We start from the raw sequence: 14,810 nt of genomic DNA, 5'->3' as shown, positions 1-14,810 counted from the left end.
AATAATTATTTCATACTTGCGTTTAAAAATAGTACATGTTCTGTTAGCAATAAATATCTTAACGCATTGACACCACTTCTTATATGTCTCTTATAACAAGCGACGAGTAGCAGAGAGATGGTGTAGACAGGAAAGTGAGGAGGGAAGCAATCCGGGGTTCTAATGTTGTTCAAATGGCATGTCGGCAATATCAAGGGAAGAGCAATCAGTGGTGATGAAAGATGTCGAGTTGAAGCGACAAGGTAGAGGAGAGGAGGATAGGGCATAGGCATCAGAATGTTTACTGCAAGATCGACAGACTACTTCAATGTCGCATTCTTGAAAGCGCAACGCCCAACGAGCAAGACGGCCGCAGGAGTCTTTGAGAGAGGACAACTAGCAGAGGGCATGGTGCTCGGCAACGACAGAGAAGGGACGACCATATATGTAAGGTCAGAACTTTCCAATAGCCCAAATGATCACCAAGCATTCCTTTCTCTTTACGAATAGCTTGGCCTTTGTCAAAGTGGGGCTGGCATCCGCAACAGCATGTTCGGCAAAGCCGGGTTTCCGTTGTGCTAGAACGGCGCCGAGGCCCACGCTGCCGGCATCAGTGTGAATTTCACTAAGTTCGCTGCGGTCAAAATGGCGAAGGATCGGAGAGGACACAGGCAGGCGCCAAAGCGTGGAGAACGCCGCATCACAGGCTGGTGTCCAAGACGAGAGGTTAGGGTCGCCAGCCAGCAGCTCAGTCAGAGGAGACAGGATGGAAGCGAAGTCGCGCACGAAACGGTGGAAATAAGTGCACAGGCTGATGAAGCCACACAGCTCTTTCAGTGAAGTGGGTCAAGGGAACTTGGCGACTGCACACAGTTTTGCAGGATCAGGAAAGACACCTCCTTTGGAGACAACGTGGCCCAAGATGGTAAGTCGCCAGGCAGCGAAGCAGCACTACTTCAAGTTCAGTTGCAAGCCAGCGTCGGTCAAACATTGCAGGACACGCTCGAGGCAGACCTGGTGGGACAAAATACCTCTGCGCATTGCACAAGCCGAAAGGCATGACGTTAAATTCGCAGAGGCCGTCGAGAGTCATAAAGGCTGTTTTTGCCGGTCAGCAGCAGCCATGGGAACCTGCCAGTAGCCAGAGTGCTGGTACCGTGAGGAAAAGAATTTCCCGCCTTGCAGGCAGCTCAGGGCGTCGTCAATGCGGAGAGGTGGACACACATCCTTGAGCGTAAGCATGCTGAGTGGACGGTAATCAACACAAAAGTGGACGGACCCATCCTTCTTCCTCACGAGAACAACAGGGAAGGCCCATGGGCTGTGGGAAGGATGAATGACACTGCACTGAAACATGTCATCTGCTTCTTTGGTAATGACATTGCGTTCAGGGGCCGACATACAATATGGGCGCTTGTGCAAAGAGGCATGTGTGCTGGTGTCGATGCAGTGAATGACAACAAATATGCGACCAAGAGAGGTCTGTGGGAAGTCGAAGGACGGACGGAAATGCTGAAGTAATGCGAGGAGCTGAGCGCGTTGGGCAGGCGAAAAGCTGGCATCGATAGATCGGAAAAAAACAGAAATGGTGTCGGTTTGGTACAGGGCAAATCGATGGCATCTATCTGGAGAGGGGCAGGATCTGCAGAGGCGGAGTATGTAAGAGCAAGATCAACTGATTCGACAAGTCCCAGGCATTATTCGCCATGGAGAAGCGCTGATGGGCAAGAAAAAGAGTTTGTGATGTAATTGTGCTCTGGCCATCACAGATAGTCAGAGCAGTGAACAGAAAGAGGAAAGAGAGGCAATGGGCAGCAGCATCAGTTGGAGTGAAGAGAACAGTCAAATCAGAACCGTAGGTGCACGCGGGGGACCAGGCCTGTAGAGAAGGCAGGGATGTCAGTATCGTCAGCGACCAGCACTTTACTGGCTCGGGGAGAGGTGTCGCACGGCAAGGCGAGACAGAGCGGAGATAATTCAATGCTGGCATGGGGCAGTCGATGATCGCATGATGAAGGGTGAGAAAGTAACAGCCCAGAACGACATCGGGAGAAAAGCAGAACAGCATGAAAAACTCAGCGATGTAAACAACGTCCAGGATTACAAGGCAAGCTGTGCATGCTGCCAGAGGTTGAATGCGGTACGAGCTTGCAGTGCAGAGGCAAACGTTCGAAACAGGCGGCATCACTTAACGCAGTCTTTGGCAAAGGGCAGCGCTAATAACTGATACAGCAGCACCCGTGTCCACAAGGGCGAGAACGATGACGCCATCGATAAACACTTTGACAACACTGGCGGGGGAAGACGGAGGACCTGTGTGGCTCAATGCAAGCGCAGTTCTTGCCCCCAGAACTACGGCTGTTAGTTTTCCACAGGCCGGGCAGCTGAGCGGCGGCGCATGTGAGACAGAGATCGGCGATGAGGAGAAGGCGACCGTCGTGAAGAGCATGAAGAATGGTCAAGATGGAAGAAGTCCACAGCGGCACCGGAGGAAATGGGTATTGAAGGCATAGGGTCGTAATGGAATGAGCGTGCCCCGTCCCAAAAGCTCGGCGCATGTTGGCAGCAAAGCTGTGCTACATGGCCCGGCATGCCACAGGCATAACATAAGGGCGGTTGTCCTGGGTGCGCCATGGGTGTGGAGATGGAAGCGGTGCGACATATGCATCATGATGTCGTGGCCTGGTGGCAAGCACAGCATATATAAGAGGGGCAGTCACAGGCGGAAGCCGAGGGCTGAAGGGCAAAACGTCGGCAACCTGCTCCTGGATGGTGCGTCGAAGCGTGGGATCAAGGGATGATGCAGAGTCACCAGACACAGGCAGGAGCGACAACTGGAGGGCCTCTTCTTCCCGTATAAAGGCCTTGATTGTGGGAAGCAGTGAGGCTGGGTCAGTAACCGGACCGCCGTCGGTGCAGGAAGTGAGTCATCGAGCATGCCGGAACGGCGAGTAGAAGTCCTCTGCTTCTTGAAGATGTCATAGCTTTGGGAAAGCTGGATATCATCCACAACTATTTATGGATTCTTGGCTAGCAACATCTGGAATTATTTTATCGGCCTCAGGCATTGATGGGTTGCTGTGCTAGCACAGGTTGACAACGTCTCCTATATAAATCGTGAAAGTTTAGTTGGGGTGCTGAGGGCGAGTGCGGAGGCATTGTTTGGAGCGCAGTTTGCGTACAGCTGGGCGGCTGAATATCTCCGAGAAACTGGTCTTGAAGGAAGACCAGGTAGGGAAGTCGGCCTGATGATTTCGATGGCTATGTCAGTAAGATAGAACAGGATGCTACCGAGCTTAGTGTCAGCATCCCACTTGTTGTAGGTGCTGACGCGCTGTACAATGACAACCAGTCATCGATATCGTGGTCATCAGCACTGCTGAAGACGCTGGAATCGCGCTGCCTGAGCCTGCTGGAACAGAGGATGGTAGGCGAAGGAATGGGGGCTGTCTGGCTGGTGACTTCGGGCCCAACAGATGTCGGAGGTAAGGTGCGGCTGTGTAGCTCCAGGATGAGAGGGGGAACGTACAGCAGCCTTCAGCAAACGTAAAAGGGGGTTGTGGCTCAGCAGGACCTAGGTCATTTTGCAAAGGTTTAGGCAAGCGTTCGGGCTGCAAGCGAGCTTCACACCTCTGGATTGTCGTCATCTTTCACACGCACAGTTCACCACAGTAAGTGAGCTTGGCTGCTATGCTACAATTTTATAGCTTTCTCTTTAAGGGGGGCACTAGTCTTATACCTATTTTGCTTATTTGTAGTCTAATCCTAATGAAACTATATTGCTGTGCTCAGTTTCTTATGCTGACTTCAAATCTGAAATTGTTCTTTCCATGAATTGAATAGCACTTAAGATAATTAATTTTAATTAGTGCAGCGATGCAAAAAAAAAAACTGCTCAATAAAAATCATTTTTAATACATGGTGACATCGTCTCATGAGTAAAGAATGGAATAATCAAAGCCATTTTTACATTTTACCTTTGTTAGTAAATTTACAGCCCCTGAGATAGCAACATTCAAGGTGTGGATATCATGCATCGATAAACGTTACAAAATCGTTAATTTCTGAAGCATGATTGGACAACTGTGCTTTGATTATTGGGAACACTGCGCCTCCAGCTTCCCTTAGCAAACAAAACGGGTCCCTAGCTGTCCTAGATGCCAAAACATTGACATAGTAAGAAAAAATTTTTCGTGCTGTTACATTGTCTGCTTCTGTGCAAATCCACCCCACACGATGATCTAAACTTATATAGTGGTCAAAATACTGATTTCCGGAGGAAAAAATTGGTAGAGTCTGAGGAGAATAGCTGTAAATTCCAAAAATGTCATTCCTAGAAAATAGTTTTTGGGTCATTTTATGGTCCCAAAGATTAGTGTTTCTCTTTAACCTAGCGACTGAACAAGCCGCATTTCCAACTTGAATGCAAGTTGCCAAAGTATTGTCCATATATAAGAAAGTGGCCAAAGTATTGACCATTTATCAGAAAGAAGATGAGAAAAGCTTCAAGAGCTACAGCCAATACACATTCTCTTGATGTTAACAAAGGGTTTCGAAGAGCTAGTGTTTATTAGGCTTATAAAATTCACTGATGAACACAGCAGTTTCATCACAGCGCAGTATGGTTTCCGCACACACAGATCTATCGAGCTTGCTCTCCTGGATCAAAAAGAATACATGCTGGAGAAACAACAGAACAGAAAAACCGTGAGCTAACTTTATTTATCGACTTCTCAAAAGCTTCCAATTCTCTGTCACATGTTAGGTTGTTTTAGAACCTCGAAGTTTACAGGTACCAGGGGCACGCACTGAATTTGTTAAAATCTTACTTGAGCAACCAATATTAATACATTTATACACCTGTCACAAACGCAATCTCAGTTCCCACTGAGTCAATGGCCACCGAAATTTTCAAGGGTCATCCAAGTACACCGCAGCAACATGGCAAAATTCAATGATCATTGAGTGAGTAGTGAGCATGCAGTCCGACAGATGGCGCTACGGGTAAAAACATTAAAAGTGAAGCTGAGTTGAGTGAGTAGTGAGCATGCAGTCCGACAGATGGCACTAGGGGTAAAAACATTAAAAGTGAAGCTGAGTTGAGTGAGTAGTGAGCATGCAGTCCGACAGATGGCACTAGGGGTAAAAACATTAAAAGTGAAGCCGAGTTGAGTGAGTAGTGAGCATGCAGTCCGACAGATGGCACTAGGGGTAAAAACATTAAAAGTGAAGCTGAGTTGAGTGAGTAGTGAGCATGCAGTCCGACAGATGGCGCTAGGGGTAAAAACATTAAAAGTGAAGCTGAGCAAAACAAAGCCGAGTGTTGGAGTAAGTGCTATTTCAATTGCAACTTTTTACGGAAAAAGCTATTAAAATTACTTCACAGCTCGGCACAACCTAGACACTACGATGGTGGGGCGACAATAGGCAGCAATGGGCCCTTTGTTTCAGAAGCATTTACTTTTGCTGGCAGAACCGCCACAGATCAGTGACAGTCTTTGTTGCGATCATACTATTGCAGCGTCTGTGGGGCATTTGCTGGTCTCAGCTGTCACAAAGTGCACTAAAAGGCTTAAAAAAATATGGAAACGAAGCAGAATGCTGCGACACTGCACAACAAGAACAGCATCCATTTGTTTACATCTGACCACCGAACGTTCTGTGGAGCTGTCTGTCACTTTGACTACTGAATAAAAATTTGTTCCTGAACTGGCTAACGCAGTACAAAATTTTGCAATTAAGTCAAAAATATATTTTTGTTCATTTCGAGTTTTTACTTGTTTTTTCAACATATGGCGAGTGCGAGGTTGTTCTCAATGGCCCTTGAGATTCCAACGGCCATTCGTGAACCTCCATTGAGTCTATGTCGAGTTCAATGGTCATTAAAAACCGCCATGTGGCACTGGCCGATTCCTATTGAGTTAAATGTCCAATCACTCAATGGCCATTGAAGTTGCCCGTATGACAGTGGTATTACATTACCAAGCATTCCCCTGCTACTAAACCAATAAACTAAAGAGTGCCACAAAGAAGTATCTAAGGCTATTTTTTTTCAATATCTACATTGATATAACAATGCATATAACATGAAATTCGTTATATACACAGATGACATGAAAATATTGTTTTTGAGGATGTGACCACCAGAGTCTTGTAAATGCAGCTAATAAAACCCTGGTAAGGTTTGCAAAATGATGTAAGAAGTCAATTCACTCCAGCCATCAGGTACAATAAGATGCCAACTAAGGAAGGGTACAGGCTTAAAATGTTGGGTGTATTCTCTTCCAGTACATTATACTGGGATAGTCACGTTAATCACATCACAACCGAAATAACCACTGCTACTGGTGCCTTATTGCAGCTCCGATTTACAACACTGCTCCCTATGAAAATGTTAATTTATAATTCACTGATTACAGCACAACTTAGCTATGGCCAAATCATCTGGAATATGACATTGCTAACAAACAAAACGAAAATATGCATGATGCAAAAACGAGCAAAGAGGGCAAATTTCAATTCACGGTCTTGCAGAACTGTTTTACCCGCTTCTTCCCACACCTGTGCAGCAACTACTTTTACCCATTCGATCTCAGGCTATTGCTCTCATACAAAAACTATCACGTAATGATGATAAAAGTCTCTCACACATACACATAATCTAAAAATATTCCTTACACTCAAGATGCCAACAAGAAAGATGGAGGCAGTGTTTGGGCTAGTTGGTTGTGCATTATAGTATCGTAAAAGCACTCAAAAGACGATCTCTTCGTCTTCATCTTTTTGCGCTCGTTAACCATGAATACATACCAACTAGCCCAACTTCTTATGTTAACCCAACTGATGTACTCACTCAAGTGATCCAGTGCAGATGGCGGCATGATAACTGGAACACAGCGCATGGGGAACATAGTATTAGGCTCTTCAATGCAACACAGAAACAGTAAAATGATCACCTTGCACCAGGCATAGCTGTAGCAGAATGGTTCAGAGAAGCCTCAGTGCAGAGTGATGAACCAAGGACACATATTACGCTCTCAAACAAACTGTGTGCGACTACAAGTCAAGCATTTTTAAACTTGCAAAACTAGATAACTGATATATCATTTTATAATATAATAATGGCAAAGAACAAAGATTTTAATTGCCATGTCAGCGACATACGCGCATGAATCGGAATTATTGTACCATTCAGGATGCGCAATAAGAAAGTGACAAGGTGCAATATAGCCCACTTACTTTTGCCACCTCTTTCAACGTCTTGCCGCTCATTGCCGGGAAGCATCGACACGGAGTACGATCTGTACTGCGTGTTGAAAGGCCGCGCGAGGTGATCGTGAAACATGTTGAAGGGAAACTGAAAACAGAGCATGAAAATTTACAAATGCACGAATCGAAGTACCTTCTGGATGGCGGGCATGCCCTGTACTAGTACGAAGCCGCACAGCAACAAGGTGCAAGAAATGCTTCGAAACCAACACCGAGCGCCATGACCACGAACTGCGTAGAAATTTTTCATAAAGCGGGTACACCACCTTCGGACCAAGTGTTTAAAAGTCGCATTTAATCTACTAGTGTGCAGCTCAGAAAAAAAAAAAAACAGCTACATGTGCATTAATGTGGTGTGTCTAAACGCGGTGATCATTTAATCGCTACAGTACTCGCTCAGACAAGCGCTGCTTCGACACATCCATTCTCACAACGCAGGAGCGATCATTTACAAAAAGCATCCTAAACGACAGCGCTGACTACACAGCGCTGTTGGCCTCTATATTTATGTTCACAAAAACAGTGACTACTGAACACTGCTGATCCATTCAATAACGCTGTCTCATACCATTTTGAGAGGGCAGGCAATTTCTTGCAATCTAACACACGGGAACGTCAATCCACAGCTGAGCAGAGCAGCGGCTCAACGGCTATGAACGGCTGAGCCAGCGCCAGTGCTGATGATGATGTTGTTGCGGCCGTTTCCCTTTGTACCGGGCGTAGAGCTAACCGGGGGTGCCTGGGGATCGGACCGTAATTGATCAGGCCTGAGCAGGCCATTAAAAGGTTTAAAGGGAATCAAAAATAAAGAAATAAAAGATTCTCGGGGTTCTCGCGCGTCTGCCACCAGCCAGCGGGTGAAGACACCGCTCTCGACGGCGGCATGTCCCTTTCGGATGCATTGAGCGCAAAGCGGCGACGTGCAGTTTAGAAGTGAAAACTGGCGCTGCTGCGCGGAATTTCGCAGGCGTGTTATACCAATACATGAGGTACCTACCAGAGATTGTTTAAATAGTGAGTCGAGTATTTACGCTGAAATATATGATCTTTCGCAGCTCATCTGCCGAGAAATCGGCGCCTCGTCAACAGTCGTTACATTCTCACAACGGACGCATCATATTCTAGCGCAATCTGCCGAACCGGATACTTTACATTTCGATTACTTTTCCAGTTAACAGTCGGGTCTTATTTCGAGCTGCAGCCGCCGAAGTGGATCAGTGGTTATTGTGCTCGGCTGCTGACCCCATAGAGTGGCTGACCCCATAGTATTCCTCCATGCCCCGTAGAGTTTCACACTATTAACTAGAGGGAAAGCTGGCATTCTTGATGTAGATGTGAACAAGAAGAAACGAGGTGCCTCAAACGCCTGTTTGTTTATCGAAAGTGAGGTTAAAGGGCAACTCCGGCGATTTTTCAGCCATTTTAAGTTAATGGCTGTTTTGTGTTTCTAAAAACCTCCTGAAATGTGTAGGGTACAAGGTTTTCAAAAGCAACCCTTAAATAATTTTTAAACAGCAAAAAAACGCAAAACTCGAAACCGCAAAACCGAAACCGGGGAGGTGCCTTCGTGTGGTATTGACTGTGACGTCACTGGCGTGTTCGCAGCTCTGTGAAGTCCCCGAAGATATCGCAGCTACCCTGAGCCGCGCTGTCGACATGACTGAAAGAGCGGAGAACAGCTTTTCCGAGACCAGCGAGTCTTTAGAAGACGACTCATTCAAAGATTTTGGACTAAACGAGCCACCTTTCAGGTATGATCTACCGCCGCGCGAGCCAGCCGAGTCACACCACAGGCCGCGTCACCGTCACCTGCAGCATGGAGACGGTCTGAACTCGGAGAAATAAATACTTGAGTCATTTCTGGTGCATGCATTTGTGACACAATCGTTAGAACAAAAGTCATATTTAAACCACCGTAAGCAATGTGTCGTGATTAACAAAGCTCACTCTTCCCTATTAAATGCCACTTCAGGTGTGCCACAAGGCAGTATACTCGGACCGGTTTTATTTAATATTTACATAAATGATATAGTAAACACCAGCACACTTGCATCTTACATCATTTACGCAGACGACACAAGCATTTTTTTCCAGTGAGCCAGTATTGAAGAACTCGCTGATTTCGCAAATGTTACACTTGAAAAATTCTCTCGTTGCTAAAACAAGAGCCATATTATTTACTCCTGTACAGAAGGTTATTAGTCGGGATATCGACATAAAACTTGGTTCCGAAGAAATAAAAGTCGTTAAAGAAATAAAAACATTGGGTGTGACGTTCAATCAACATCTAAATTGGAATGCTCACGTGGAACGCGTGGCGGGAAACCTGGCAAGAGCTTGTGGCGTACTGTGTAAGTTTAGAACGATGCTTCCGACTAAAATTAAGTTAATCCTTTATAATTCAATTTTCGCTCCCCATATTAACTACTGCAGTCTTGTATGGACGGACACAACTCAATCCAACCTTACCAAATTGATGCTATTACAAAAGAAAGCAATTCGTCATGTAGCAAATGCCTCATATGACGCCCATACAAGAGAACTTTTTGCTTCGTTTAATGTACTCCCCATACACCACATACATAAACTTAACCTTGTTATGAAGTACAAACACCCCAATCAACCAGTGTACATTCAATGGACGTCCGAGGTATGTCCTTTACTGGACATACGGATATCCGTGGGAGATCCGCCGACGTCCAACGGCTCTCGCACGGACCTCCGACGGAGGTACAAATATAATTATTTAGACTGCCGACAGATATCCATCTCGGATATCCGCCGGCGGATCTTTTGAGGATATTTGCAGGTAATGCATTCTTCACCATTATGAGGCAAGCCAGAACTATAACCACCAATCAGTGCACCTCCCAGGGCCACTGGGCTTATTAAAAGCCCGCAGAGTGTCTGAAATCGGACATACACCTTGCTGTATGTAATCTGCATGAATCTGTAAAGCAATCGACCAAAATGGCAAAGCATATCAGTCGGGATGATTTTATTATGACATAAATGCCGTCTTCAGTCTTCATGAGGAATTCATCAAGCCGGCCATACACAGCAGCAGGAAGGATACTGTACAGACCATGATGAATTTGTAGACAAGCCGGGGACGTATTCTGCAGAAAACAGTAAACATTAAGTTCAGAATATGTCATTAAAGCAAGCGAATTTGACAGACACCATTCAGTTGTATGCAGTAAGTCCACCGTGCCAAGTAAATTAGTCATCTGCCGCTCCGAAAGCATGTTTACATCTTGAACAACTAGTAAGTTATAAGCAACAGAGGTGAGAATATTTCTTGCAATACAAAATATTTTGCTTTTCCAAAAAAACTGCAAAAACAAATGCCCGACTGCAAAGCTTTGTACCAGTTCATGAAAAATGCGTGTACATTGCAAGCTTGAAGGAATTGGTGAGCGCTATAAAAACACGGAAAAGGGATAAACACACAGGACAACTGTTTAATCTCAGAAGAAACATGACTAAATACACACATTTGACTTCATATCATACACAGAAGAGGGAGGAACACACGCGCTGACAAGAATGAAGGAAAAACAGGTAAAAACTATGCGAGCTTACAACAGGCGAAGATTACTATTCTTGAGGTAGGTTAATTCTGTTCCCCCTAACATCACTGAAGGGGAGCTGACGCATTGCTTATCTGGAGCAACGTGCATTGCAAAATTTTCGATAATTTCTCGTTCCCGTCAGTTTCTAGCCCTACCTATTACTTTGGTGTTTTTTAGCAAGGGTATGCATTTACAGTGTGCGAAATGAGGTGCCAGATTACCGGACTTTGCAAGTTGTTCACTTGATCTTTCGTGTTCCCGGAGCCTCTTGTTAAGGCACCTTCCCGTTTGCCCTGCGTAAGTTTGTTGGCAGCTGAGGGGAATGCTGTAAATGATGTTTTCGTCACACTTTACATAGGTGTTTTCGTGTTTGGTGTTGCACCCAGGTTTCTTTTTGTGGTCTTCATTCTCGTTGACCTTTTTACACATTCAAATGAGCTTATTGGGAGCTGAAGAAACCACCTGGACTCCGTACTTGTTAGCTGTCCTCCTTATTCTGTGGGAGATATTGTGAACATACGGCATCACGGCAGGGCGTCCCTCGTAGCTCGTTTTCTTAGTTTTGTGGGACCCAGTAACTTCTCTTAGTAAGCTTTCAGTAGTACAGCAAAGTAACTGCTACGGGTAACCGCTCTCCTTCAATCGGGAGACCTGTTGGTCTACGCTGTGAATTATCAGTCATTCCAGAATTGTAAAGCGAGCTGTAGCTACGTCTTGCCTGAAACCAGCTATAAGAAAATCTTGCCCCCACTCGATAATTCAGAGCGTAGACCAACAGGTCTCCCAATTGAAGGAGAGCGGTTATCCGGAGCAGTTACTTTGCGGCATTGCTGAAAGCTTAGTAAGAGAAGTTACTGGGTCCCACAAAACTAAGAAAATGAGCTACGAGGGACGCCCTGCCGTGATGCCGTAGGTTCACAATATCTCCCACAGAATAAGGAGGACAGCTAACAAGTACGGAGTCCAGGTGGTTTCTTCAGCTCCCAATAAGCTCATTGGAATGTGTAAAAAGGTCAACGAGAATGAAGACCACAAAAAGAAACCTGGGTGCAACACCAAACACGAAAACACCTATGTAAAGTGTGACGAAAACGTCATTTACAGCATTCCCCTCAGCTGCCAACAAACTTACGCAGGGCAAACGGGAAGATGCCTTAACAAGAGGCTCCGGGAACACGAAAGATCAAGTGAACAACTTGCAAAGTCCGGGAATCTGGCACCTCATTTCGCACACTGTAAATGCATACCCTTGCTAAAAAACACCAAAGTAATAAGTAGGGCTAGAAACTGACGGGAACGAGAAATTATCGAAAATTTTGCAATGCACGTTGCTCCAGATAAGCAATGCGTCAGCTCCCCTTCAGTGATGTTAGGGGGAACAGAATTAACCTCCCTCAAGAACAGTAATCTTCGGCTGTTGTAAGCGCGCATAGTTTTTACCTGTTTTTCCTTCATTCTTGTCGTCAAATGTGTGTATATAGTCATGTTTCTTCTGAGATTAAACAGTAGTTAGAAAGCGCTTCGTCCTCTACGTTTGTCCCTTTTCAGTGTTTCTATAGCGCTCACCAATTCCTTCAAGTATGTATTTCCAACTCGCCCCAGTAGTAGCACTTTTGTCTTTTACATTGCAAGACACCACAGCTACTCCCACAGGCAGTCACTTCCACACTGATGGTCAAAAAAATTAAAGTGCAAGAGTAGGGATCCTTACCACATCGTTGCAAGCTAGCTAATGACTTAGGTTGGGCGCAAGGTACACTCATAGAGAAAAGTTTGCTGGATGTCGATTTTCCGAAAATATTTATTTTTGCATTGCCTCGCCAGGCAGTCAGCTGAAATTTGTTCAATAAGATCGAGTATCCATGTCCCCTCCTGATTCTAGGCTTTTGATTAAATTGCTCTGGCTAACAGCACAGAGAAAATGTTTCACAAAGAACTCTCATACCACAAATTTTTATCCATTATTGTACAAGTACACTGCAGTATAGCTAGATACCCTCCGCTGCACAGAGCAAACAGAAGGAAAGTATCCATTATGTGACAGGGTCAAACTTGCACCGTAGTTCAAACTTACCTGAAGGTTGCTGCTGTAAGCTGCAAGTACTATATAGCTGCTAGCTTAGGTCAGTCACATCCACACTGTATGGACAAGAAAATAAAGTATGAGAGAGCACCTTATACTGCACGTTGTCAACGATGCAGCAAAACACAATCTCTGTCGAACCTACAATGCCCACAGGGTTCACTGATGAATCACGCATCAGGGCACTGACAGCATATTTGATGATCCACAGCTGCACAGGAGTAAGGAAGAGAGGTCTGGTCACAATCCAGGAACATGTGGCTCTAGGCGTGTCATATATGGTCCTGCTATCTGGCTCAGCATTGAGCCCTGTGGGCATAGCATGTTTGGCAAAGTTATACCAAAGCACTGCAAGAGCTCATTGCACTCAGTGATTGGGAAGTAAGTGAAAAATGTGACTGAAGCTCGCAAATTTAACACAACAGTTAAGCTTTCCTAAACAATGCCACTGCACAGTGCAAAGTACTGTGTAGTGAGTGGATGGTTGGAGACTTCCATTTGGCAAGCCTAATAAATAAATTAATAAGCTGTGGAAGTATGCACAACTTTTATATGACATTTTCAACCTACCTGTGCTTTCCACGGCTTGGCATAATTAATGTAGGCACCAATACACTCGGTAGCCGGGCCACATCCACACTGCAAAGGCAACAGAAAAGTAAGAAAAACTAAGTCGCGAAGCACTGAAAAACTAACACCGTCCTGGCACTATGCTTTTCGTGCATTCTGTTTTATCGTAATTATGAACCTACGCGCAATTGCCTTAAGATTCACACCATGCAACTACACACCGTCTCAACTTTTTTTCACAAACACGAGAAACACGTTTGCGGCAGCTAATGCATAGTGCTTGCAACTTCCACTCCGTGGCAAACAAGTAGCGCAATAGAGTACAACTGCGTTAATGCGGTTTAGTCATCCCACAGCAACACCCTGAAAGTAATTTTCAAGCACAGTTACTTACCTCGCAAGTGTTAACACCATGGCCGCTTCTTTCATCCAAAGCAACAAAGCATGTCTCGGCAAGGGGTCAGGCGACACCGGAGCTTTTTCACGAGAGCCTCAGAATCAAACGAACGTCTTTTCGAGCGCGTAGATGACACAACACATTTGTAGCACAGCCAAGCAACCACAGAGCGAACAAACCGCACATTGCAGCAAAAGTAAAGGTCGAAAGGAGCACCACGCGACGAAAACCAACGAGACCATCGCGCCACAAATATTGGCTTGGCTGATAGATTGGATTGGGTTGACTTTTAGGCTTACCGCTCTGCCGCGGCCCCTGGTAGGAGTTTATTAGGGTTTGTTTTCATGGAAGGCAGCATGCATGGCTACATGCCTCGGTTACCTCGAAGGAGTGCTGCAGGATAAAAGGGCGTTAATTATGAGCACTGGCGCCAGAAAGCCAAGCGATTCGTTTAATTCTGGTTCTTTAACATCAACACCATAGTTGAGTGATCTTAATCAATCTGAATATTAAACTAGTTGGTGGTAGAAATTTGATTGTGTGAATTTTGGCATTGGCAAAATAGAATTTGTTTTAAAATGTTCGTCTGAGGGAAAACAAATTATATATGTCATGTAAGCTCACATCCCAAGAGGGATGTTTACGGATACCCCTCGGACATCCGCCGGCGGATGTCCGCCAGCCATCCAAAAACGAACGTCCCTCGTACATACACAGAATCTCCGATGCGTATATCCGAATATGGACATACGTAGGCATGCCCTATGGACATCCCAGCCTGGCACTGGAGATTCGGACCTTACTCGGATATACCTCGGATATCCGTGGTTGACTGGGACAGTGTTCAAACTAACAACGAAGCTTTCCTCAACTTATGTAATTTACATCGACCTTTAGAACTGCCCTACATATTCAGAAACAGAGAATACTGGTCTAT

General features: G+C 45.3%; 1 protein-coding gene and 1 long non-coding RNA gene across 2 annotated transcripts in view; both read right to left on the bottom strand.

Annotated features, from left to right (window-relative positions):
• Ufd1 (ubiquitin fusion-degradation 1-like) overlaps positions 1–7,949 on the bottom strand; it is a 38,252-nt gene extending 30,303 nt beyond the window's left edge. The window contains exons 1-3 of the mRNA XM_089575267.1: positions 7,817–7,949; positions 7,219–7,336; positions 6,833–6,865 (exon numbers count right to left, since the gene is read on the bottom strand). Of these exons, the coding sequence (XP_089431393.1) occupies positions 6,833–6,865; positions 7,219–7,336; positions 7,817–7,819 (154 nt within the window). The 5' untranslated portion in view covers positions 7,820–7,949. The remainder of the gene's footprint in view (positions 1–6,832; positions 6,866–7,218; positions 7,337–7,816) is intronic.
• A 2,282-nt stretch (positions 7,950–10,231) lies between these two features.
• LOC149365165 (uncharacterized) lies at positions 10,232–14,478 on the bottom strand. Its single transcript, XR_016289264.1, has 4 exons — positions 13,871–14,478; positions 13,477–13,545; positions 12,898–12,962; positions 10,232–10,367 (listed from the first exon to the last, which is right to left on the bottom strand). It is a non-coding gene; the product is annotated as an uncharacterized LOC149365165 (long non-coding RNA).
• Between the last annotated feature and the right edge of the window lie 332 nt (positions 14,479–14,810).

Source organism: Amblyomma mixtum, chromosome 2 (genome assembly GCF_055824585.1).
Source record: "Amblyomma mixtum isolate Tamu chromosome 2, ASM5582458v1, whole genome shotgun sequence".
In the NCBI taxonomy this organism is placed as follows: domain Eukaryota; kingdom Metazoa; phylum Arthropoda; class Arachnida; order Ixodida; family Ixodidae; genus Amblyomma; species Amblyomma mixtum.
This window is presented reverse-complemented; position numbering and strand designations above follow the sequence as displayed.